Genomic DNA, 24,345 nt, shown 5'->3' with positions numbered 1-24,345 from the left:
GGTTATGGCCGGCCGATATGAAGAGGAGGCAAGAAGTGCAGGACGAACGGACCTTCGGTTCCCCTGGACAAACTAGGCCCAAAAGGCCGAGCCACTACCACCCAGCCCAAGGCCCCAAAACGTTGAGCTGACGTGGACCCATATGAAGCACACTGGTGCAATATTACTGCACTGCACAACCACCCCAGCCTAGTAGCATGATGACAGATCCTGACTAAGGTCCTATTTGTTTCCGCCCAAAATTATATAATCTAGATTATAATCTATAAGCTAGAGGAGAGTAGCTTATTGATTATGATAATCTAGCTTATAAATTGGAATAATCTAGCTATAATCTATAGTATGTTTGTTTCACATTATAGATTATAAGCTAGATTATATAATTTAGGTGGGAAACAAACACCCCCTAAGCCATTATTCGTTCACAGGAAAATCCATCCACTTCTTAACAGTATTTTCTGTTTTGCCCAAACCACTGAAAGCCAACAAAAATAGGTATTATTAGTATCATTTGTACAAGCACAGTGCTATTCAAAAGAGAGTAATGCATTGGGCATTTGAATCTACAGGTACCTCAACAGTGTAAAGAATCTTGATTTCAGATTGTTAGAATTTCAGGTCTTTTGTTGGTGAAGAGGTTCAGTTGGCATAATATTTCAATTTTAGTTACCTATAGGCGACAATACACCTTTTTTGCATCTTCAGAGACAGTGCTAGAAGCTGAAATAAAGCAGCGAAATTTGTTGAAGAAGTATGGCTGCATTCTAGTTGGAAATTTCAGACAATGTTGCAGCAGTGACTGATATGAAGTACTCGGTTTCTCATTCTCCTGCAGCCGTAATCAAAAAATGGTACAGTACTCCTATGCTGGTTCAAGCTGCAATAACAATCTGATCTGAGATTCAACAAATGTATTATTTCTATATTCAGCGCTAGCAATCTAAAAGAAGCCCTTTCAAAAAAAAAAAAGGAGCTAGCAATCCAACCATCAATCTACAGATAGCTAGCGCAATTATTCAGTATTCCAATTGAGTAGTCCCCGCGTTCAAGCTCAGCGGCACCGTATTCCTCAGACACCCTCACAGCTGCTAGCATTAGCATTCAGTTCAAAATGTTCACATGTAGCATCTGAAGAAAACGCAGAGCAAGAGCACGCTGTCCCAAGCGACAGAATCGACAGGTCCCGGTCAGTTCCATGGCCGATGACCAACACGTCACTGCCGAGGAAGCTACTGCCAGGGTTGAAGAGGCTGCTAAGTGGGCTGCTGGCCATGGCGCCACCGCGCCAATGCACCGCATCTCGTGGGTGATGGGGCAGCTGATGCAGCGTCACGGCGGGGTGATTGCGCCGCCGCGGTGCGCGCTCGCAGGCTTCAGCCGACGATGTGCGCCGCGGACTGTACCAGTCTTGCAAACGGCGACGAAGCAAAGCGGAATCGAGAGCGCGCAATTGCACACGATGCTGGCTTGTCGACGACGAGATCTTTGCCTGCGACCTCACCGTCGGTCAGACTCAGATTCTTAAGATTGCGGTGAAGGAGGAGATGAAGTGGCGACGGGATGCGGTTGGATTAGTGGAGGAGGGCCATGTCAAGGGGTTCTTTTAGCGACGGCGGGTCTCTCCGCCGGCCGGCGGCGGATGGGAGCGCGGAGCCGTGACGATTTTGGCGGCGGGGCTGATTTGTAAAATGTAAGGGTGTTTTTGAAAAATATAGGATCGCGATTAATAGTCGCGATCCGAGTTAGAGGGTTTTGTATAAAATACTGAACCTATATTAATAGTATCGTTCACATTGGGGTTCTATATGAAAATGTTGCATCGACTATTTTGCCGAAAACCCCCTCGATCCCAAATAGGGGGTATTTTGAAAAAAAAAAGCTCCGCCGGCTTCCACCCTGTCAGCTTCTTCCCCACGCTCCCTCCGCCTGCGCCGTGGCCTCCGCCAGTCGCCACAACCACCGTTCCAGTGCGACAAGCTCACCTCCTACCTGATGACCTACGCAGCTGCCACCGTGGTTGCGCCGGGCGGCGTTTTTGCAGCCTCTGCGGCGGCTCTGCAGCACCTCCGCGGCTCCGCCTCCACAGTCCACCCAACCGTCGATCTCGCGCCGCCGCCTGAACCCCGGCCACCGCTGAATCCCCCGGACAGCAGTCGGTGGCCGCGGAAGTGGGCCTGGATGGTGGAGGCCGCGGCCGGAAAACTCGTGGCTGCCAGCTCCTCCATCCTCCGCCTGCACTGCCGTCGCGGCTGTGGCGTCGTCTGTTACAGCAGGCCTCGGTTCGAAGGCCCTGGCCGTCGTTCCGTAGGGGGACGACCGCGCGAAGACACGGTTCATCCGGCGCGGGGGCGGCCACCGGCGACGGTGAGGCCTCGGCGTCTCGAGCCACTCGACGTCTGCGCTGCGACCGAACCGGGCGGCGCGTCGTAGGAAGCTCTTCTTCGTTGCGTCGTCGTCCCTACCACCACCACCACCACCGCGGCCGACATGGCGTTGCCGAGGTCGCCCTTTGGCCTTGGCGATGGCGCGCGCCCAAGCAGCAAAGCAGGCGCCGGAGGAGCGCGTCCATGCGAGGTTCTCGATCTGGGCTTTTTTTTTTTTTTGAGGGAAGGGTTCTCGATCTGGTGGGCGCAAACAAACAGAGGAAACAACGTGCCAGGATGAAACCCAGCGATGGATATCGAGCTCATCCATCGACTTTGAGCCGGCCCAGGAGAAAAACTTGCCACGAGAATTTTTTTTAAAAAAGGGTTAAAAAGAAATTTAAATTCAAAAAAGGGTGCCGGTTTGGGAAATTTCGAAAAATGGGTACCTCCCGCCCAATGAAAGGGCGGGATGAGGCATCCCGCCCATCCAACGGGCGGGGGGTCGGCGGGGGGAGGAAATCCTCTTCGCAGGGGCCTTTTTGCGAAAAGTCAGGCGACATCCCGCCCTTCCAACGGGCGGGATGTCCTCCGAGGGGCCTCCCGCCCGTTGGGAGGGCGGGACGTGGGCCTCCCGCCCGTTGGGGGCGGGCGGGAGGCCCACGTCCCGCCCTCCCAACGGGCGGGATGTCCCCCCCCCACTATTTAAGCCCCCACCCACCCCCTAATTCTCATAAAATTCATCAAAAATCAGAAAAAAGAAAAGGAGGAGAGGAGAGGAAGAGAGGAGCGAAGCGGCGAAGCCCTGTCCACACGTCGGTTTGGAGGTATTATAATCGTATAATTATTAATTATTTTTACGAATATTTGTTAGGGTAGTTATACGTAGAATTAAGTATTTTCAATAGTTTTTAGAAATATTTGTTAGGATAGTTCTATTTTAAATAGTTTTGAGTATTTTAATAGTTGGTAGATATATTTCTTAGGCTAGTTATATTTTAAATAGTTTTTATAATTGCAGTAGTTTTTAGATATATTTTTTAGGTTAGTTATATTTCGAATAGGTTTCGGTATTTTGAATAGCTTTTAGAAATATTTCTTAGGGTAGTTATATTTTGAATAGTTTTTATAATTGCAGTAGTTTTTAGATATATTTTTTAGGGTAGTTATATTTCGAATAGGTTTCGGTATTTTGAATAGCTTTTAGAAATATTTCTTAGGGTAGTTATATTTTGAATAGTTTTTATAATTGCAGTGGTTTTTAGATATATTTTTTAGGGTAGTTATATGTCGATAGGTTTCGGTATTTTGAATAGCTTTTAGAAATATTTCTTAGGGTAGTTATATTTTGAATAGTTTTTATAATTGCAGTGGTTTTAGATATATTTCTTAGGGTAGTTATATTTTAAATAGTTTTTATAATTGCAGTAGTTTTTAGATATATTTTTTAGGACAGCTTCCGTAAGATTCAAGACAGCTTGACGCGAGCGTTACGTGCACTGACGTGTCGCGGCAGAGACGACGTGGGGACCTCCAGTTCATCTCATGCGTCCGCCCACGTGTACACAGCTGGCCCGTCGACCTCTACAGCACCGCACGCAGCGTCCAGCGGTACTGCCGCTAGTTCAAGCTGTAAGTTCTTCATAATTGCCATTTCAATCACCTATGATTTACACGACTAATTTCATTTCTTTTTGTAGTCATGCACTCGACGGCAATGGGACCTCCTCCTGCAAGAATGGAGCCTCAGACGTTTGGCGCCTATGCTCCAGGACCGTCTCTCCCGTCAGGCTCGAGGCCAGCTGCACCGTACTCTTATGGCTATGCTCAGCATGCATGGTCGACGGGAGCTCCTGCATACGGCGGTCCATTCGGTGTGCCGGACTGGGACGCCTGGGAGGGCGGCTCCGCCACTTGGTCAGAGCTGGTGGGCGGCGGCGCCGAGCCTGACATCATTGGCCCATCCCAGACATATGACGCTCCAGGTGCACAGTCCCAGGATGACCCCTTCACACCTGCACCTCCTCCGCCTCGTCCTCACCGTGCTCCAGATGCGTTTACGTACTCGGAGGACCACATACGCCGACGGCCTAGGACTAGGGGCGGGAGGCCCAAGAGAGCGCGAGGTCCGGGACATGCGGAGTAGATACTCTTGATTTGGTGAACTTTTTATATTTGAACTGTTTTTGTATGATACTATTTTCTTTTTAATCGGTTGATCTATTGTACTGTCGTAATATTCGGATTCTACGTTGCAAAACGTTATCGTTTAACCATCTTCATACGAATTTTAGATAGAGCAATCTTCTTCGTAAAATTGAATTAAAATTTTATATGTACACAAAAGAATATGGCGAATCAATATTGCATTTGAAAACAGTCTCAATTTCAAATAGATTGTAAATCATAAATTCCAAAGGAAAATAAAAAAAAATGGCTCTAAACATCCCGCCCTCTGGCCGGGCGGGATGCCTCCCGCCCTCTGGCCGGGCGGGATGCTCCCTCAGGGACCCGTTCGCGAATAAGAAAAGTTTCTTATTCGCGAAGGGGCCCTCGGGGGGGCCTGGAAAATTTTTTTTGAGGGTCCCGCCCGCTGGTTGGGCGGGATGTCCCCGGCCCCACACCTCCCGCCCGATGATCGGGCGGGAGGCACCCATTTTTCAAATTTTTCTCAACCGGCGCCCCTTTTTGGAATTTTAATTTTTTTTAAACCCTTTTTTAAAAAAAACTCCTTGCCACGATGCCCCAAAAATAGGCCTGGGGCCGGACCTACTTCTTCGTCAACCTCGGCCTATAGGCCCAAATTACTACGGCCTAGCCCATGGACACAAAACGTTCGGCTGTCGCGGACAAGCGGAAATTCCCCATCGCCGCCGACCGCGAAAGGAACACACGGAGCCGAGCCGCCGGGGGCCTCGGTGACCGTCGAGCCGCCGGAATCGAGGGCTACGCGCCGCGCATCCACTCGTTCGGAGGAGCGTCGCGCGATGGCTTTGCCTTTGCAAACCGCAGCTAGGTTCGCCGTCTGGATCACCACCTCTGTATTTTTCTCTGCTCAATTTTTGCGTTTCCTTTATTTTTCTCTGAACAATTTTGCGTTCCCCGTGAAGCTCCGTTGGAACGATTCCGTTTCAGCCATCGCGAGGGGTTTTTGGCCCGGGCTGACTGCAAAGTAAACTCGTTTGCCTTTGCTTGTACCATGTCGATATCTTTTGAGACAATCAATTGACTGAGTGGTAGTTACGATTGCTTAATCGACTCATTCACTAGCTAGGTAGCTTCCTGGGCAAACCAGACCTAGTATGAGGAACAACGCTAATAAATGTAAGGCGACTTATGTTTTGCGCTAGAGATTACTTTTCGTCTGAATGAAATTTGATTGTATTTTTCCTGCAGTTCTGTAGCTAGGCAGACTGCTTGTAGTATCATGGCAAGTTCATAGGCACCAAATTTAGCAGTAATAATGTAATATTAAAGGACTTTCTGACTCTTTAAATTTTAAATATGCCGTCTTGGATAGATAGAGGGCTTTCTGACTCTTCTAAATTTTAAATATGCCATCTTGGATAGATAGAGGTCTTTCTGACTCTTCTAAATTTTAAATGCTGTCTTGGATAGATAGGGCCATGGGGGCACTGCAAGAAACAAAGGGAGAGGTTGTGATGGGACATTTTTTTTATATAACAAGCAGATTAAAATCTGACGTTTCATTGACTTCTCCATGTACCATGTACCTAAGCTTTCCTCTGTAGCTGCATATTAATTTAGGATGTTGCTAACGTGAAGAAATGTCCTTGCTGGCAGATATATCCACTTCGGCTAGTTTACCTTTTTCTTTAAGAAAAAAATGCAACAGAATCATTGGCAAATTCGCATACATGCAGTATCTCTATTCTTTTTTGTTTTATTATTGATCCCTCAGGTTCACGAACTTGTTGAACTTAGCAAACTTGTTAGCACTAATTTTTTGAGAATACACAGGAGGACTGCGTAATCACCTTTTGTCGATTTCCAACACGTATACTTTGAAACTTGAATACAAGCAATGTTGTTGACAAATTCTCATTAGTAGCGATCTTGCTTTGTACATGAAGCAACATGGTTATCCATACTTATTACTTGGTCTAGTAAGCAGTACTGGAAGGTATACAATCAAAATACCAAATGAGAAACAATGTGGTGCAGCATATGCGACCCAAAGTACTGACACATGAATCACATCCATATTTCCTGATTTCCCAATGTCCCAGCTTATCCTTGGCATGAGCACCTAAAAGATCGCAAAAGCAGTGGAATATGGCTGGCATGGAGTTGATGAGAAGAACATGGTGCATCTCTCCTGCGGAACATATGTGATAGCATGCTTGCTTCCGCCCTTCTCATCCATGGACAGTGCGGGTGCATTCAGATAAGCATAAGTACTTCTTGTCCACCTGCACCCAGTGGGAGAAGAAGGTGACCTGTCATATCCGATATGCATTTGGATATTTAAGATTCTTCTACTAGGACGTAAGCGCCAGAATATAAGTATGGAACTATGTTACAAATTTATTGCTGCACACATGAAAATAACCATGTTGGTAATGCATCGTCAGAAACATGTTTATAACAAATATACCTAATGTGTGATCTACATAGTGATTGACTCTTGGTTCCTTAGTCTAGTCAATTAGCATATTTTTCTCATATGTTTGATAGGATATTGCTCTTAACCATTGGTCCATTGTGACAGGGAATCCAACTAAGGAATTGGATGGAGTGGGATACAGATTGTTATCCACACTGGGCCACTTATCTAATTCTAAAGGGTGATGGAGCTTGCCATTTAGAAAGGTGCGCACCACCGACAGCACAACTACAGAAAGCAGCATAAAGAAAAGATAGCTTTTGTTCAAACAGAGAGAGATTGGATGGCATATGATCCTACGAAGAGTGTACCAATGTTTGATGCCAATGATCCGTGCCTCAGTGCCGCCGCCGGCAGCTGGCACCATGGCTGCCGTTGCCCCATCTCCTGTGTTCCCCTCCTTGAGAATCTCCCCCATCATTTGTTCGAAGAGCACATAGTCTTCCATCTGCTTTCAAATAATCGGTTCAAAGTCACGCGATCATAACAGTTCAAGAGTTGAAAAATATGATCATAACAAGACTTGAAAATCATGATCGTGGTAAGATGCATCAAATCTTTTTGGCTGCCTCTGATGATTTTTCTGACATGTTAGACATGATGCCGAAATCTAATAAGTAGGCTGCACTGCTGGATAACGCAAAGATACAGTTCGTTGGTCAACTGCAAGGACTGACCTTGAGTGCCTTGGCCATGATTCTTGCAGCTTCCTTCTCGGCAGCGAGGCGGCGCTCCTCTGCCTCCACCTCCGTCCTCCTCCAGAACTTGTCGATCTCGGCCCTTGTGATGCTGTACACCGGGACTGCCGCCATGATCGTTGCAGCTCTGGCCTTTGGGGAGCAGGGACTTTGGTGGGTGCAGAGGAGGGAACTAGCAAGAGGGACGGCACTGCCGGTCTAGCAATCAACCTCCCCTGTTATCTGCCCTGGAGTACTTGTTGCTGGCTAGGTTGAGGTGTAGTCAGGTCACCTCATATATATACACACTGCTACATCTTTATCTGCAGGATCTTGCATCACCCACCAATCTTGCTGCTGATAAAACCTTGGCACAACTTACAGCCACAGACCGTGAACTTCTTGTGGAGAACGACAGGTTGGGTTGGGTTTGGGTCCCGTTCCGTCTACTCTTCTCAACCATCGGTTGTGCGACTTTTGTTTGTTTGCTTGTCGTTGGTAGAGAACCAGTGACTTGAGAATAAAGATGAATGAACAAAGTGGGGAGAAAGGTGGTTGGGGCATTGGGTGGTAAAATAAAAGGACTAAAAAGGCTAGGTGTGTGTGTCTACCCCTCAGTCTCACATCACCTCAACTGTTAGAAACGGTCATAGGAAATAGTACATGTGATTCTATCCTTGACTTTGGCAGGAGTCACTGTGTGGTCCCGTGGTCGTTCGCTTTCGTCAAAAGGAAGCAAGGAACAATAGGAATCGAGGTGGTTTGAGCACCCGTCAAGGATCAAGGTGAAACCTGTTACCATCACTTTACTGCTCCGGATATCATTGTATCTATTCTCAAACGCAGCTGTCAGTGTCAAAGCTGAAAAAGTTAGAGCGAGGATGGCCCATCAGAGTCACAGCGAAATACTTGTAACTGCTAGCTCGGATTGCGATCGCTTCCAGTTAAAAGTGGTAAAATAGCTACCGAGATGATGGTGGCTACACCGTCCTCGCTTGCAGAGGTGATTCCAGCAACGGCTTGTGTGTTGTTCAGTAAGCGACAGTCCGTCTTGCGAGCGGTTTGCCGTTTTGCCAAGGCCAGTTTGCGGCGGTGTCGGGCTCACGCACGGGCCCGGGCTGGGATGAGAGGTCATGCAGCCCTTGGGCCGAATCGTTACCCAGTTGTACTGGTACCCTAAATTTTTTTCTCAAAAAAAATAACTTGTACCCTGAATTTCCATGGTTCATTCCTTTCTTTCTCAAGTGACGCTGAAGTCTCTCAAGTCTCGTCAGATTAACCAAAAAGGGGAATGGCTTGGCTCTTCTGCGCACACCAGCTGTTTCTCCGTCACCGGCACCGAATAAAAATCGGCCGCGCCGCACTGTCTGCATACATGCATAGGAATAGGATAGCGTGATTCACAGGCATTCCCTGAATCTTCTTTTCCGTCTCGGGGCAACCATACAAGGCATAAAGCTCAAACCCCGGCCCAAAAGCAAAACAGCTAGCAAAGGAGATTCAGCAGCTGAGCATCACGTCAAAGCTTTTTTTTCCGCCACCCTTCATACCCTCGTCCATCCTTTTGCTCGCGAAAGGAGCACTTGAGAAAACCCCCCTCAACTCAGACCGTCCCGTCGGTCTCCCCGTAGCTGCCACCTCGACGGCGGCTCGACGTCGCCGCCGCCGTCGATCCTGTCCAAACGGACCAGAAAGAAACGCGGGAAAGCAGCTAGCAGCTAGCGGAGCAATGGGCAACTGCTTCACCAACAGGCACGAGCACGAGATACCCATCACCGTGGACCCGCCGCCGCGGCGGCCGTCGTCGCAGCCGCAGTACCGGCCGCCCCACGAGCACAAGACGCGGGACGTGCCGCTGTCCTCGGGCTCGCGCCGGCCGTCCGACGCCCGGGCGCAGACGCGGCCGCGGCCGCGGCCGGCCTTCCCGTCGTCGGGCGCGGGGTCGATGATGGGCCGGCGGGCGTCACACGGCGGCGAGGTGGGCCCGGTGCTGCAGCGGCCGATGGTGGACGTGCGGACGCTGTTCCACCTGGAGCGGAAGCTGGGGAGCGGGCAGTTCGGGACGACGTACCTGTGCACGGAGCGCGCGACGGGGCTCAAGTACGCGTGCAAGTCCGTGTCCAAGCACAAGCTGGTGCGCCGCGCCGACGTGGACGACATGCGCCGGGAGATCACCATCCTGCAGCACCTCAGCGGGCAGCCCAACGTGGCGGAGTTCAAGGGCGCCTTCGAGGACGCCGACGCCGTGCACCTCGTCATGGAGCTCTGCACCGGCGGCGAGCTCTTCGACCGGATCACGGCCAAGGGCAGCTACTCCGAGCGCCAGGCCGCCGCCGTGTGCCGCGACGTCCTCACCGTCGTCCACGTCTGCCACTTCATGGGGGTCATGCACCGCGACCTCAAGCCCGAGAACTTCCTGCTCGCCAGCCCCGCCGACGACGCGCCGCTCAAGGCCATCGACTTCGGCCTCTCCGTCTTCATCGAAGAAGGTTATTACCTTCATCACAAACAACATTTACCAAACAGTTCTCTCTTAACGATACCAATCCCAAACTAAAGATTCCACTAAGCTTAAGCTGGGCTCAGAAGTTGCAGCTGAACAGTACTAGGACGATGCCAAACAAGAACAAACCAAGCACAAGGTGTTGCTAGAGAACAGGGAATAGTAGTTCACAAGCCTTAGCATAAACCTGATCACTGTAGACAACCAATGCAGGCAAAGTTTACAAGGACATTGTGGGGAGTGCGTACTACGTGGCCCCGGAGGTACTGCGCCGGAATTACGGCAAAGAAATTGATGTGTGGAGTGCCGGAGTGATCTTATACATTCTTCTGTGTGGGTCACCGCCTTTCTGGGCAGGTTAGTGTTCACAGATCTTCATCATAACATACTACATTACCTCAGCATCAGAGGCTAATTGTCAGTATTTGCACATATCCGAGCAGAAACAGAGAAGGGCATATTTGATGCTATACTGGTCGGCCAGCTTGATTTAAGCTCCATCCCGTGGCCCTCCATATCTGAAAGTGCAAAGGATCTCATCAGGAAAATGTTGAACAGAGATCCTCAGAAGCGCATTACTGCGGCGCAGGCCCTAGGTATCACTCTTTAACAGCCTGTTCATATATCACTTCAGCTATGAATGCAATGTTCATCTGCATTTGTATGGTTTATAGTTCATCCCAAACAAATGAATGACTATATATGCAGAACATCCGTGGATCAAAGATGCACCTGACAGACCTATCGATAGCGCAGTCCTGTCAAGAATGAAGCAATTCAAGGCAATGAACAAGCTAAAGCAACTAGCACTCAAGGTGAATCTCCTTAACAAGAAGAATAACTACTTGTTCGCCTGTGTCAAATTGAGTTGACAGATTGTCTCCTTCCATGGTTAAGGTAATCGCGGAGAACCTATCACCAGAGGAGATAAAGGGATTGAAGCAGATGTTCAATAACATGGATACAGACAAGAGTGGCACGATCACAGTTGAAGAACTGAAGGAAGGACTGACAAAGCTAGGATCCAAGATTAGTGAAGCAGAGGTTCAGAAGCTTATGGAAGCAGTAAGATTGCTTATTTCGTCTCACTTCCAGTCTTCCACTAAGTTAAATATATGAAATGCTTCAATAATCATACGTTGGTGCAGGTTGATGTTGACAAGAGTGGCAGCATTGATTACACGGAGTTCCTTACTGCAATGATGAATAAACATAAACTGGAAAAGGAGGAGGATTTAATCCGTGCATTTCAATACTTTGACAAAGATAACAGCGGGTAAAATTAATTCTGTCCAACAAAGAAAGTAATTTATTTTCCATGCATCACCTTGATGAAGAGTATACAATTGAAAAATGCTAGAACTTGTAAAGGCAAATTAGAAGCCACTCATTTTGTTCATATAACAAATTAACAATGCTCAATACATGCTACCATCACTTTGTCGTTTCGTTTGGTTGGAACCATAAAACAAAAAAAGTTTAGTATAATTAACTCGAGACAACATACATAACAACTGCAGGTACATAACAAGAGACGAACTGGAACAAGCCATGGCAGAGTATGGAATGGGTGATGAAGCAAGCATTAAACAAGTACTAGACGAAGTTGATAAAGACAAGGTAAGAATATTCTTCCGACTAACCAATTCTATTTGCATAGATTTAATCATCGCCCCCACTGAATTCACAGGATGGGAATATCGACTATGAAGAGTTTGTGGAAATGATGAGGAAGGGAAGTTATACCTGAGGCAATCTCTGGTCTATTGATGGAAGAGGTTGTATATATATGTTTCAACAAATACTGCAAGTACAAGCAACAATGCAAGTTTAACTCAGAACAAGTTGCTTATGCATTTATGGTCCAGTATTAGTATTTAAATTTCTTTATAATCGAATATGCAACAAGAGAGAAAATGTTCAGACTTAAATATTGACATCATACATACTCAAAAAGATATATAGCCTACCTGAAACCAGGAGCTAATCCTGTGCAAGCCACTTTACTAACAAAGTACTTTTCGTGAGGCTTTGTTTAAATTAAGCATGTTCAAAATTGAGGCCAGGAAAAGGAAAAAATACGATTAAACAAAATTATGTACTTCATGGTAAACCATAATTTGTGCAGCATACGAACTGGGAAATGCTATTGCATTGCCAGCAAAGAATGAAAAATACAGGGGTAGGACACCATAATTTCTTTTAGGTGTTTGTTCACCCAAAGCAGCTGGAATTCATCAGGAAAGTATCTAACTTTGTTAATAGTGCATTCATAAGCTTGTGTATCCACACCATCGAATCCATGTAAGCTGCACTGCTGGAGAGATATTAGTTGATTTATATTTTCCAATGTGAAGTGCAAACTAACCTATGATATTGCATCTGTAAAAAAAGTTATTGTTTCCCTCAACCTCCATTTATATTCTTTTTAACAGATTTTTATTTAGCCTGTTTTGAAGACTATGTATTAAGGCTTTCAAAAAAGTAATGAGGAACACATGATCCCAGACCAAAGGTTGGGAGGCAAATGCACAAAACAGAAGAAATGTTTTCTCCTAAAACAAAAAATGAAGCAAAAAAAAAATGAGAACTGTCTAGCCTTCTACATGACTGAAGAAATATTTTTCTCTTAAAATAGAAAAATAAAGCAAATAAAATGAGAACTGGCTGACCTTTTACATATCAGCCTACAGCAATGGGCATTGGTCAACAGTCATATGGAAAAACCCGAACCATATCACTGGAGAAAGAACTCCGAGAGTGGAATCTGTGACTTCAGTTCATTGGCTCTTCTGCTGAGACTACGCAATGTCTCTATATGAGGTTCATCTCCTTCAACTGCAATTATTTTGGCAAAGTCACCGGTGCCAAAATAGTCTACCACCCTATTAGCGGCCTCAAGTCCAGTCACATATGCTTTTTCCTACCACAAAAGAAGTATCAGCCCATAAACGCAATCTTTCATTGTCACTCTAATCATTTCGTGAAATATTATGCCTCACTTTTGAAAAGGACCCATGTCGGCTGACAATCCAATCACCAGCAATGAACAAATTAGGAAATGAAGTTGATCCTCTTGGTGTGTACTTGTAGGAACCTGCAAGAAATGCATTTTTCCGTGTATCAAATTAAATATTCCTCATATCATAGTATAATCTGAAACAACATTCTAAACCAGAACTTGAGATGTGCTTATACCGCAAAAATAGGATTTTGTTCTTATGATTCTTGGTCCTTATAAAAGCATGAATGTATAACTAATGTTCAATTTGCTTGGACACTAGCACTGAAAAGATCGAGAGTATAGCATTACAGATCGTGCATGATGGTTAATGATAGCTTGTTTATTACTACATACAGAAAATTATCAAGAATAGTGGCCTTTTAAACGTTTACATTAAAATGAGATCATGGTATCAGTTCACCTGGAAGAAAGTTGATTACAGATTTAGGAGATCTTCTGACTGATTTTTGGATCACAGTAGCACCCTCAAAATCTTGTATGCACTTGATAAGATGCAATGAAGCTTCAGAGACAATATCATCATCACTTAGAGTTACCAGCCGGCTAGCATTATACTGCAAAAAGAAAATTTGCAAGTGTATAATACATCCTGGCTGAAATGCTGTATATTTTTTAATTGAATAAAGGTGGCCTTGAACATACAAATTCCACCTCCACTACTGTCATTGGTTCTTCATAATAATCATCATATATTGAGGTAAGGTCAAAGAATGTCCAGCCAGATGAATCATCAAAACCAGGACATACATTCGCAACATTTGGAATTGTGATCTGTAAAATTTCATCAAATTATTGGGGGCACAACATGTGAACAGTTAGCAGATGAAGAGCATACTGTGCTTACCTTTTTGTCAAGCCATAATTTTATAGAGATCATGTCGACTGTAGACAGGTGAAGAAGATTGGTGAATTCTCGATGAGACCGTAGGAATGGACTTCACTTGTCAGAAGAGCACATAAATTAATTTCAGATTCCAAGTACTGAAACTTATGGCTCCTTACAAGACTATTCTTAGCTTCCAAAATTACTGAATGTAGGAAGCTAAGGCAAAACTGACCCAGGATTCATGCATTTAGGGAGTTACCACAAAAGGTATTACCTGTTTTTGACAATGGACTGTAGAGAAGAGAGTCCCATGGCTGAAACAAATGCATCTGCCTCATATATCTCGTCACCACAGACAATAGCAGAGATGCATCCACTATCCGTATCTATAGTCAAGCTCGATGGAACTTTGTTTGGTACAAATTTTAAGCCTTCCATCTCTAATGATTGCAGCCAGGGAGAGAAAATTTTTTCTTCTACGTCACCACGGCACAGCAAGAAGTCTGAATTTTCCTGAAAAATAAGGAATTCACTCGTAAAGAATCTACACCTACAAAGAGACAATAAGATGATAAAGTTTAATTTATTAAAGTATCATCTGGATTAAAACGATCAATGATAATGCTGAAGAGCATAGAACCTGATGAGAGAGCATATAATAGTACAACATCCCCAGTGTTGCAGCCGCACTGCACTGCTCACCAGGAGCAAACAGGGCAGCCTGAATAGCTGGCTCAAAGACTTCCTTGTAGAGCCTTTGAGAGCAACCATACATCTTAAAAAGCTCTCTTGCAGTCACTGCAGATGAAGACACCAACAATAATTTGGGAAAGGTAACTCGTCATGAAGACATGTCGTACAAGTGCTCAACTCTGAGCTAGCTGGCAGATTCAAAAGGTAATAGACAATGAGACTTCCTTACTTGAGTCAAATTTCCTCCAAGCAGTGTCTGTGTTGTCAAAGACAATGACTGGACCAAAGCAACACATAATTGGTTAGGAAGTGAGCTGATGTATAACAGAAGCTGAACAGTTGGACACCATACCTGCAGCTATGACAGGAATTGATGTCAACCTATCAATCAAAGGAAGGTTAGGGAACTGCAACCAAGAAATTCAGGATATTATGACTAATTTAGAATAAGATAAAAAGATAACCAGAATAAAATATAAAGGAAACATACTTCTGGATATGCAAAGACTCCAAAGGGAGCTGGTAACCGTGGCTGGTTATGAAATATGGGGAATTCGACCTGCATGATGATCATAAGGATTAAGTTATATCTTATTCAAGAGCGATGTTAGCATATAGTAGATCATTTAAATCCAGACTATATTGCAGTCAGTACAAAATAATATGAGACTGGCTATAGTCTGAAAGAAATTTCTGAGAAGTTCCCTACTGATATCTAATATGAGTAATGAATCCACCAAAGAAATAATTCGAAAAAGAGTAGAGACATTCACGACTTATTTCTTGTTGGATTTATTACGAGAAATTCATTGGCTATAATCTATTGCGATAGTTCAGTGAACGAGTGAGCAAAACGAAAATGAAGCAGAGAAATTACTGCAAGTCCCTCTGGAGAATAGTAGGCTGCTTTATTCCAGCCCGTGAAAGGCGAGATCCCCAGCTCATCGACTAAAGCGAAGATGTTGCGGTACGGGTACCAGAATCCTATGTGCAACGCCACGATGAATGAATTGCTGAAACAAAACCGGCACCAAATTGAAATGTACAACCTGATACTGTACGCTGGAGATTGAAATACCTCTGAGGCCAACCTCCTCGCTTGGGCCGTTCTCTGCGGCGAGGAGCGTGACATCGTACCCCTGATCACCAAAACAAGTTGCAAATTGGCAGTAACAGAACTACCACACCTATGTGTGCACGAATCCACGAGCTACTACGATTCACAGTAGAGGTCGAGGGCAAGGCGAACCTGTTTGACGAGGTGGTGCGCGGCGGCAAGGCCGGCCCAGCCGGCGCCCGCGACGGCGACCTTCTTCCGCTGGGACTCGCCGCCTGGCGAGACCTCTGCCCGGACGGAGCTCCCTCGGCGGCGGCGGAGCCGGCGAGGGATAGCGGGTGGAGGCAGCCGGCCTCCGGCGACGAGGGCCGAGCACCCGCACATTCCGTCCGCAGGAAGCTTCCGGAGTCGAGGAGCGCGCGGCGACGAGTGGCTGGTTTGTCGCCGCGAGGCGCGAGGTGTTCGTCTGTATGCCCCACGCACGAGCCGAGTCGAACGTTCACGTTTCACCTCACCTTCTACGAAACTTTACACTTTTGTCCCCTGAGATTTCGAATTTGAACCTATAGGTCTATTATAAGCAAACGAAGATCGTCTAAACCAATTCCCAAACCGAAAGGTTCTGAGTACAAAACCAGGTAATCCCTCTGTTCTTAATTTATCAATGATATCAAGGACAAGCGAATCTGTTTTGTTTGACAAATTATTGACGAGCACACTGGTAATTGTTGAAGAGCCTATTGGGTAATTTTAAGATTTTTGTTTGGAAGATGTAAGAATATATTTTAAGTTAATCCAAAATTCGGAGGGCGTTCTCACTCCTTAGATCTTAGATTAAGAAAGTTATCAGCTCTTAGCCGCTTGACATACACTTTTAAGTACCCTAGTTTAGGTTTCTAGTTTCTCCATCCTAAATTATAGTTTATTATAGCTTTGTTAGATATATTGTTTTATATATATATATAGTGTATATCTAGATGTACAGTAAAATATATATTTTAAAAAATTAAAATAAATTATAATTTGGAGCGCAGCTAGTAGCACTCAAAAGACTCCACGTACGATCGATGGCGATGTCTAGATACAAGACTGAAAAATAGCAGAGCCATCAAAAGTCCAAAACGCCTTCCGAGCTAATTCCATGACAGAAAATCAGTCAACTACCCTAGCTGTGAAGCCACACGGCACGCCCATTTCTAACGAAAATGGCAGCGCTTCTTCCTGTGCTGCTCGCCCACCTGCTCCTCCTCTGCGCCCATGGCGCCACTGCCTCCGCGGCCGCGACGCCGCCGCCCCTACCGATCCTGCCGGTCCCGTCCTTCGCGCAGCTCCGGTGGCAGCTCTCGGAGATGGCGCTCTTCCTCCACTTCGGGCCCAACACCTTCACGGACTCCGAGTGGGGCACCGGCCACGCCGACCCCTCCATGTTCGCGCCCTCGGCGCTCGACGCGGGCCAGTGGGCGCGCGTCGCGGCGCGGGGCGGGTTCGGCCGCGTCGTGCTCACGGCCAAGCACCACGACGGCTTCTGCCTCTGGCCGTCGGCGCTGACCAATTACTCGGTGGCCGCCTCGCCGTGGCGGGGCGGGGCCGGGGACGTCGTCGCCGAGCTCGCCGCCGCCGCGCGCACGGAGGGGGTCGGGCTGGGGCTGTACCTCTCGCCGTGGGACCGCCATGAGCCGGTGTACGGGGACACCATCGCGTACAATGAGCACTACATGGGCCAGATGACAGAACTGCTTACCAGGTGTGCTAATTCTTGCCTTTGGACTGCGAGATGATTGCTGTTATGGTTGTCATTGGGGCTTTTGCAGGTGAAGTTGTGAATTTTGCGATGCAGGTGGTGTAAAGATTGATCTTTTTTTTCTGAAGGGGTGTAAAAATTGATCTTGATGTGGTTGTAGGACTGGAAACTAAAATAAACTAAAACTAGCCGTCCACTTTCGGCTGCATAAATTTGCAATAGCAGCTGACTAGTTCTTGATGGCATCTTCGATTTTAGAGTCATCAGTGATTAATTATGGTGCCGGATGCTAAAATGACTTCAATTTTGAGACGTATATTGTGGCCAAATTCTGCTGCACTTTACCTAATCTTTCTTGTCTAGTTCTTTACTGCATTCATTACTTCGAATTCTGGGAGATATAGAAGTAAATTTTGAGTACATTGCAGATTCCAAGTATCTGGGTGGGTAGCATTCATATGTTTTCTACTCATCACATCATAGTGCACAACTGCTTCTCTTTAAAAAAAAAAAGGGTCCGCAACTGCACACTATGCAGGTATGGAGATGTCCAGGAAGTTTGGCTTGATGGTGCAAAGGGCGACGCGAAGAAGATGGATTACATGTTTGATGCCTGGTTTGCACTTATACATCAGCTACAACAAAGGGTAGTTATCTTCTCAGATGCTGGGCCAGACACTAGATGGGTGGGAGATGAGGCTGGGGTCGCAGGTTATACTTGCTGGTCTCTCTTCAACAAGAGCTCCGTGACGATTGGGCACACCACTGACGAGTAAGTAATGCAATGACTTGTTAGTTTTTTTCTGTGTGCTGTGGTTTCTAAGATTAGCATCACACAAGCTATACTATCTACCTCTGTCGAGCTTCTAGCATGGATGAGATCCCTAGCTAAAGCTGTACTAGGAATTTCAAAATAACTTATCTCATTTGTGGATTTTGGATTTCTTAGCATATTAGTGAATTGGTATTAAGAAGGATAAATAGGGCCTATATGATGTTCCCATTCACTAAGAGACGATCTATATGTGTTTGGAAGACATAGCATTTTAGTTTAACATAGTGAATATTTCAGTTATAACAGCATATTTATTTGGAGTGAGACAGCTATTCAGCTGTCGCCTCTCTCTCTTTTTTTTTATAACAAGCTGTTGCTTTGAACCCACTCCAAAGTTAAACTACAATATTGCATTTTGGATGGGACCAGACCTCTAACCTTTACTTTGAAGCATGGTACTACAATTCTATCTTCTCCAATTGCGAATGATGACGTATTTGAGCAAGTATCCTTGCAGAAGTAGATAATCACAATATTATGTGTAAACAAACATTGTAGTTTTCTTCTATTTGAAGGAAGGATGATGCTTATGGCCATCGTTACTTGATTAGTTTGCACTTTTATAGAGCATTATTTAGAGACGGCTATGTGTCAGAAACTCCCTTCTGCAATGTCTGTACCAAGTTAAATTTCTAGTATGGTCCTATAACAAAATGGTATGGAAATCGAAACAGTAGAATGGTTTGGTGTATGAATGTTGCACTGCATTAGGGAATGAAGAGAGGGCTAATGATCTACTCCCTCCTTTCCAAACTATAGGTCGTTTTGGCTTCTAGATGCATAGTTTAGCTATGTATCTAGACATAGCATATGCCTAGGTGCATAACAAAAGCTATGTACCTAGAAAAGCCAAAACAACCTATAATTTGGGACGGATGGAGTATAAGAGTATGGACTAATTTAGTCACAGAATCTTGGTCCTCATTGAAACTTTACTTAAAACCCTTCGTTAGTATAGTTTGGTATACCAACATTGGGCATGGCAGATTTTCCACGTGATATAACCTGTATTAATGTGCATATTTCTAGAATTGATGTCATTGACATCTCATACGATAACTCATAAACTTCACAGCATTCTGCATTGGCTGATGATTGATGTAAGCGAAGGCCATCTGTTAATATCTCTCCAGAGATATCTGATAAAACTGAAACGATTCAGAGGTGGTTTGTTATTGACGGGAATCCTGCTATGTATTCAGTAGACTTACTAAAAAAATGCTAACTGTATTGCCAGATACCAACGCAGTGGGGATCCTTTTGGGCAAGACTGGGTTCCTGCAGAATGTGATGTCTCCATCAGGCCAGGTTGGTTCTGGCATGCCTCAGAGAAACCAAAAAATGCAACAACTCTGCTTGACATATACTACAAATCAGTTGGTAGAAACTGTCTCCTCATTTTGAATGTCCCTCCCAATTCATCTGGCCTCATTTCTGATGAAGACATGCAAGTCCTTCAGGAATTCACTGAGATTCGGCATACAATTTTCTCTCAGAACTTTGCTGCCAATGCCACTGTCACAGCAAACAGTGTTCGTGGTGGGCAGGATAATCTGCAGTTTGCACCGTCCAATGTGCTCGAAGACAGCATATACTCCTATTGGGCTCCGCAGGAAGGGCAAACCAGCTGGGAAATGCTCTTCGACCTTGGGCAATCTGCTTCCTTCAATGTGCTCCAGCTCCAGGAGCCTATACAGCTGGGACAGCGTGTTATCGAGTTTCATGTGGATATCCTTATAGATGAACTGTGGCAAACAATTGTTGAAGCCACGACAATTGGGTACAAGCGGCTGCAGAAATTCCCAGTTACTGAATCTCAATACCTGAAGCTATCTATCATTAGTGCACGAGCAGATCCACTGATCTCATTCTTCGGTGTCTTCATGGATTCTTTTTCAGACAGTTATAACTTAGAGAATCGCGACAAGAGAGCAAATAGCAGTGAAGTTATAATCTTGACGACAGGCAATGCAGCTGGCAACAGGAGTACTGCTGCCATGTAAAAAGTACTACTTCTGGTATCCCCTGGTCCATTCACCATGCTAGAATCACTTGCATGTTGATTTGTTCTTTGTAATTCTATGTTCCTTGGACTGAAGAAGGCCATTAAATGGTGAGCAATGTGTATATACCTCTAGTTTGGCTTGCCAAAGCAACTTGGAATAAGACCTCCACTTTCTGCAACCATACATGGCTTTCTTCCCCCAAACTTGTTGTTGTAAACTAACTGAAAGATGTGATCAGAATTCAGAAACTTCTTCTGCACCAGTTGCTGTTTGAATGATGCTAGCAGGAAGCCAAGGACTCGGATGTCATGAATGTGCGTTCTCTCTCTTTTGTAAAATTTAAAGCACATACATGAACCTCCTTGGAAGATTGTGATTTCTGAAGACTGAACTTGACAGATCCTGCGAAGGCGTAACTGGCCCTTTACGTATCCTTGGGCGTGAAGGCGGAAAAAAAGCGCTATGAGCCTGTGGGCCCCTCACCCCGTTCCACCTGCAGGCACTGCGGTCGCGTCTAAACCCATCGAGCAGGTGCCCCCGCTGCCGCTGCCGCCGCCGCCGCCCCTCGCCGCACTCTGCCGGCGACCATGTCCGACCAGGCGCCACCTTACGCGCCTCTCCCCCTCGTCTCCTCCCTTCCCACAGATCCTAATTCCACCCCGCCGACGAACCCCACCCTTGTCCTCCCCACTCCTGCCTTCCCCAACAAGCGCAAGCGCACCGGATTCCGCCGCAAGGTTCCCTCCGGGTCCCCGGCCGCCCCCGCCCCCTCTCCCGCGGCGCCCTCCCAGCCGCCAAACCCTGCTTCCGCCGCCGACGACATCATAGTGATCAACCGGGAGCCTACCGCGGAGGCCGTCACCGCGCTCACTGCGGGCTTCCCGGCGGACTCCCTCACCGATGAGGAGATCGAGGCTGGCGTGGTCTCCGACGTGGGCGGCATCGAGCAGGTCAACTACATCCTCATCCGCAACCACCTCCTCTGCCGGTGGCGCGAGACCTACAACTCCTGGCTCGCCAAGGAGCCCTTCGCGACGCTCATCCCTCCCCACTGCGAGCACCTCCTGAACGCCGCCTACTCCTTCCTCGTCTCCCACAGCTATGTTAACTTCGGTGTCGCGCCGTCCATCAAGGAGCGCATCCCCAAGGAGCCCACGAGGCCTACCACCGTCGTCGTCATTGGCGCGGGCCTTGCTGGGCTCGCCGCGGCACGGCAGCTGGTGGCGTTCGGGTTTAAGGTTATAGTCTTGGAGGGCCGCAAGCGCTGCGGTGGCCGCGTGTACACAAAGAAGATGGAAGGCAGTGGGCGGTCAGCTGCTGGTGATCTTGGTGGCAGCGTGCTTACTGGGACGTTAGGCAACCCGCTGGGAATTGTGGCGAAGCAGCTCGGCTTGCCAATGCACAAGATTAGAGACAAGTGCCCACTCTACCGTCCGGATGGATCACCAGTTGACCCAGAGGTGGATAAGAAAGTAGAGATTACATTTAACAAGCTTCTTGATAAGTCAAGCAACCTGCGATCATCCATGGGGGAGGTGGCAGTGGATGTTTCACTTGGGGCTGCTCTCGAGACATTACGCCAGACAGATGGAGGCATATCCACACAGGAGGAAAAGAACTTGTTCAATTGGCATCTAGCAAATCTCGAGTATGCCAATGCGGGATTGTTGTCGAGGTTGAGCCTTGCGTTCTGGGACCAGGATGATCCATATGACATGGGTGGGGATCACTGCTTCTTGCCTGGTGGCAATGGGAGACTTGTGCAAGCCCTGGCAGAGAATGTGCCGATTGTTTATGAGAGGACGGTGCACACTGTACGATATGGAGGGGATGGGGTGCAGGTGGTTGTCAATGGAGGGCAGGTGTATGAAGGGGACATGGCACTGTGCACAGTTCCACTTGGAGTTCTGAAAAATGGAGGCATCAAGTTTGTACCTGAGTTGCCACAGAGGAAGCTTGATAGTATTAAGAGGCTTGGATTTGGGCTATTGAACAAGGTAGCCATGCTGTTTCCGCATGTTTTCTGGAGCACTGACCTTGATACATTTGGGCATCTGGTTGAAGATCCAAGGCGACGTGGGGAGTTCTTTCTGTTCTATAGCTATGCGACAGTGGCTGGTGGCCCATTGTTGATGGCCTTGGTTGCTGGTGAAGCTGCTCACAATTTTGAAACCACACCGCCAACTGATGCTGTCAGCTCAGTTCTTCAGATACTAAGAGGTGAGAATATAATTTCTACAATCAAAGTTTGATTTTCTTCAAAAAAATAAAATCAAACCTTGCATCATTATAGAAGCGACTGCATAGTGTAGTATTTTAACACCTCTCACTAAACCAGGAGTTACTTTCAAAACTTGTTCTGTATTCTATTCACTTCCACAGGTATTCTGAAGTATATACAGTTATGTCCATGTCATATCACTGGATAGACTACTTAAACTCCTGGATTTTTCTCTAAAATATGCACCTTGTGTCCACAGGTATCTATGAACCACAAGGGATTGAGGTTCCAGATCCTCTACAGAGTGTTTGCACTAGATGGGGCACTGACTCCTTCAGTCTAGGTTCATATTCTCATGTTGCTGTCGGAGCATCTGGAGATGACTATGACATATTAGCCGAAAGTGTTGGTGATGGGCGTCTTTTCTTTGCTGGCGAGGCTACCACGAGACGTTACCCAGCAACAATGCATGGTGCTTTTATCAGTGGTTTGCGGGAGGCTGCTAACATCACACTCCATGCCAATGCCCGAGTAGCAAAGACTAAAGTGGATAGAAGCTCGTCAACAAACACACAGGCTTGTGCTACTATACTAACGGACTTGTTTAGGCAACCAGATTTGGAGTTTGGGAGCTTCTCTGTTATTTTCGGAGGAAAAGCTTCTGACCCAAAATCCCCAGCTATTCTAAAGGTGGAATTAGGTGGCCAGCGAAAGAAGAATGCAACTGAAGGTGCAAAGACAGAACAGAACCACTCAAACAAATTGTTGTTCCAGCAGCTCCAGTCACATTTTAACCAGCAACAGCAACTTTATGTTTACACATTGCTATCACGACAGCAAGCTATGGAGTTAAGAGAAGTTAGAGGAGGTGATGACATGAGGTTGCATTACCTCTGTGAAAAAATTGGGGTGAAATTAGTTGGCAGGAAAGGCCTTGGTCCTGGGGCAGATGCAGTGATTGCATCCATTAAGGCGGAACGTAACAGGAGTCGAGCTAAACCTGGCCCCTCAAAGCTGAAGAAATCAATGAAGCCTAATGTTGTTGCGTCATGATCACTGACTGCTGATTTCTTGTGGGGCCTGACTGCCTATAGTTGATAACTTGATATCTACCAGGCAACGAATGTGTTCATTTGGATGGAGCATCCGCTCCTGCTGAATTTGTCTCAAGCCAACTTGCATAGAATATTTGGCAATTGCTTTAGGTTAAAGTTATTTTGAATGAGACCTCCTAGATTCCAGTGATTTTCCTTTTTTTTTTCAGAGAGGCTGTTGTGATGTTGCATCTGAAATCTGGGGATTCTGCAAAGCTTATTTGCTTGTGGTGCAACCTCTAATTCTTGAAGAAGCTTGTATGTGGATGTCCTTTTGTAATCTCAAATTGGAAGAGCAATGTAGATGGTGCACATGGTTTTTAGAAAAATGGATGAGAAATGTGACTCTTCTTGGAATTTTTGCCCCTATATTTTTCTCCATGCTCAAATGAGATACCATGGAAACAATTAGTTGAGGCCGTTTCTTCCTTGTATGTTTACTGCTTCCTGAATCATGCATTTACTTCACAACATTTGAATGACTGATGAGTGTAAGTTCGTTCTGAAATGGAAAAGGTGGTGACTGATTAATTTAAGCAGTAGCGCCCTGGTAAATAATTGAACTGCATATGTGTCTCACAGACACCTGATCAATCCAGTCTCCATGACAAGCCGAGTTATCTGTGCATCTCCATCAGACATCAATCATCATTCAACGCATGGAGATATTTTTTTGT

At 46.2% G+C, this 24,345-nt stretch overlaps 4 protein-coding genes and 1 long non-coding RNA gene across 13 annotated transcripts; 3 read left to right on the top strand and 2 right to left on the bottom strand.

The window, feature by feature from the left end:
- Nucleotides 1–6,411: 6,411 nt before the first annotated feature.
- Nucleotides 6,412–7,840, bottom strand: LOC112901129. Of its 2 annotated transcripts, none has more exons than XM_025969973.1 (3): nucleotides 7,668–7,840; nucleotides 7,302–7,438; nucleotides 6,412–6,823 (listed from the first exon to the last, which is right to left on the bottom strand). In XM_025969973.1, the coding sequence occupies exons 1-3, from the start codon at nucleotides 7,800–7,802 to the stop codon at nucleotides 6,634–6,636; spliced, it is 462 nt and encodes a 153-aa protein (XP_025825758.1). In that variant the 5' UTR covers nucleotides 7,803–7,840; the 3' UTR covers nucleotides 6,412–6,633. The 2 variants fall into 2 exon arrangements, with proteins under 2 accessions (XP_025825758.1, XP_025825759.1); XM_025969974.1 differs by having other exon boundaries at nucleotides 6,412–6,796.
- Nucleotides 7,249–8,008, top strand: LOC112901131. Its single transcript, XR_003230252.1, has 2 exons — nucleotides 7,249–7,531; nucleotides 7,697–8,008. It is a non-coding gene; the product is annotated as an uncharacterized LOC112901131 (long non-coding RNA).
- Nucleotides 8,009–9,173: 1,165 nt separating this feature from the next.
- On the top strand, nucleotides 9,174–12,226 carry LOC112901126 (calcium-dependent protein kinase 12-like). Of its 2 annotated transcripts, XM_025969966.1 has the most exons (8): nucleotides 9,174–10,156; nucleotides 10,384–10,527; nucleotides 10,614–10,766; nucleotides 10,879–10,985; nucleotides 11,068–11,235; nucleotides 11,319–11,446; nucleotides 11,691–11,790; nucleotides 11,861–12,226. In XM_025969966.1, exons 1-8 carry the CDS (start codon nucleotides 9,397–9,399, stop codon nucleotides 11,918–11,920), a joined length of 1,620 nt encoding a protein of 539 aa, XP_025825751.1. In that variant the 5' UTR covers nucleotides 9,174–9,396; the 3' UTR covers nucleotides 11,921–12,226. The 2 variants fall into 2 exon arrangements, with proteins under 2 accessions (XP_025825751.1, XP_025825750.1); XM_025969965.1 differs by having other exon boundaries at nucleotides 11,691–12,226.
- On the bottom strand, nucleotides 10,257–16,236 carry LOC112901128 (phytoene dehydrogenase-like). 6 transcript variants are annotated; one of them, XM_025969970.1, is made up of 17 exons: nucleotides 15,964–16,236; nucleotides 15,793–15,853; nucleotides 15,592–15,698; nucleotides 15,205–15,273; nucleotides 15,067–15,121; nucleotides 14,944–14,991; nucleotides 14,662–14,819; nucleotides 14,296–14,534; nucleotides 14,040–14,130; nucleotides 13,838–13,966; nucleotides 13,596–13,749; nucleotides 13,173–13,267; nucleotides 12,843–13,093; nucleotides 11,917–11,974; nucleotides 11,309–11,387; nucleotides 10,912–11,082; nucleotides 10,257–10,688 (listed from the first exon to the last, which is right to left on the bottom strand). In XM_025969970.1, exons 1-13 carry the CDS (start codon nucleotides 16,153–16,155, stop codon nucleotides 12,908–12,910), a joined length of 1,584 nt encoding a protein of 527 aa, XP_025825755.1. In that variant the 5' UTR covers nucleotides 16,156–16,236; the 3' UTR covers nucleotides 10,257–10,688; nucleotides 10,912–11,082; nucleotides 11,309–11,387; nucleotides 11,917–11,974; nucleotides 12,843–12,907. The 6 variants fall into 6 exon arrangements, with proteins under 6 accessions (XP_025825755.1, XP_025825754.1, XP_025825753.1 ...); XM_025969969.1 differs by lacking the exon at nucleotides 11,309–11,387 and having other exon boundaries at nucleotides 10,903–11,082; XM_025969968.1 differs by lacking the exon at nucleotides 11,309–11,387.
- A 673-nt stretch (nucleotides 16,237–16,909) lies between these two features.
- On the top strand, nucleotides 16,910–24,102 carry LOC112899193 (lysine-specific histone demethylase 1 homolog 3). Of its 2 annotated transcripts, XM_025967565.1 has the most exons (5): nucleotides 16,910–17,515; nucleotides 18,051–18,284; nucleotides 19,585–20,346; nucleotides 21,342–22,573; nucleotides 22,834–24,102. In XM_025967565.1, exons 1-5 carry the CDS (start codon nucleotides 16,977–16,979, stop codon nucleotides 23,625–23,627), a joined length of 3,561 nt encoding a protein of 1,186 aa, XP_025823350.1. In that variant the 5' UTR covers nucleotides 16,910–16,976; the 3' UTR covers nucleotides 23,628–24,102. The 2 variants fall into 2 exon arrangements, with proteins under 2 accessions (XP_025823350.1, XP_025823349.1); XM_025967564.1 differs by lacking the exons at nucleotides 16,910–17,515; nucleotides 18,051–18,284; nucleotides 19,585–20,346 and adding an exon at nucleotides 20,439–20,667 and having other exon boundaries at nucleotides 20,753–22,573.
- The last annotated feature ends 243 nt before the right edge of the window (nucleotides 24,103–24,345 follow it).

The sequence above is a fragment of the Panicum hallii genome, chromosome 7, assembly GCF_002211085.1.
Source record: "Panicum hallii strain FIL2 chromosome 7, PHallii_v3.1, whole genome shotgun sequence".
NCBI classification, from domain to species: Eukaryota; Viridiplantae; Streptophyta; class Magnoliopsida; order Poales; family Poaceae; genus Panicum; species Panicum hallii.
This window is presented reverse-complemented; position numbering and strand designations above follow the sequence as displayed.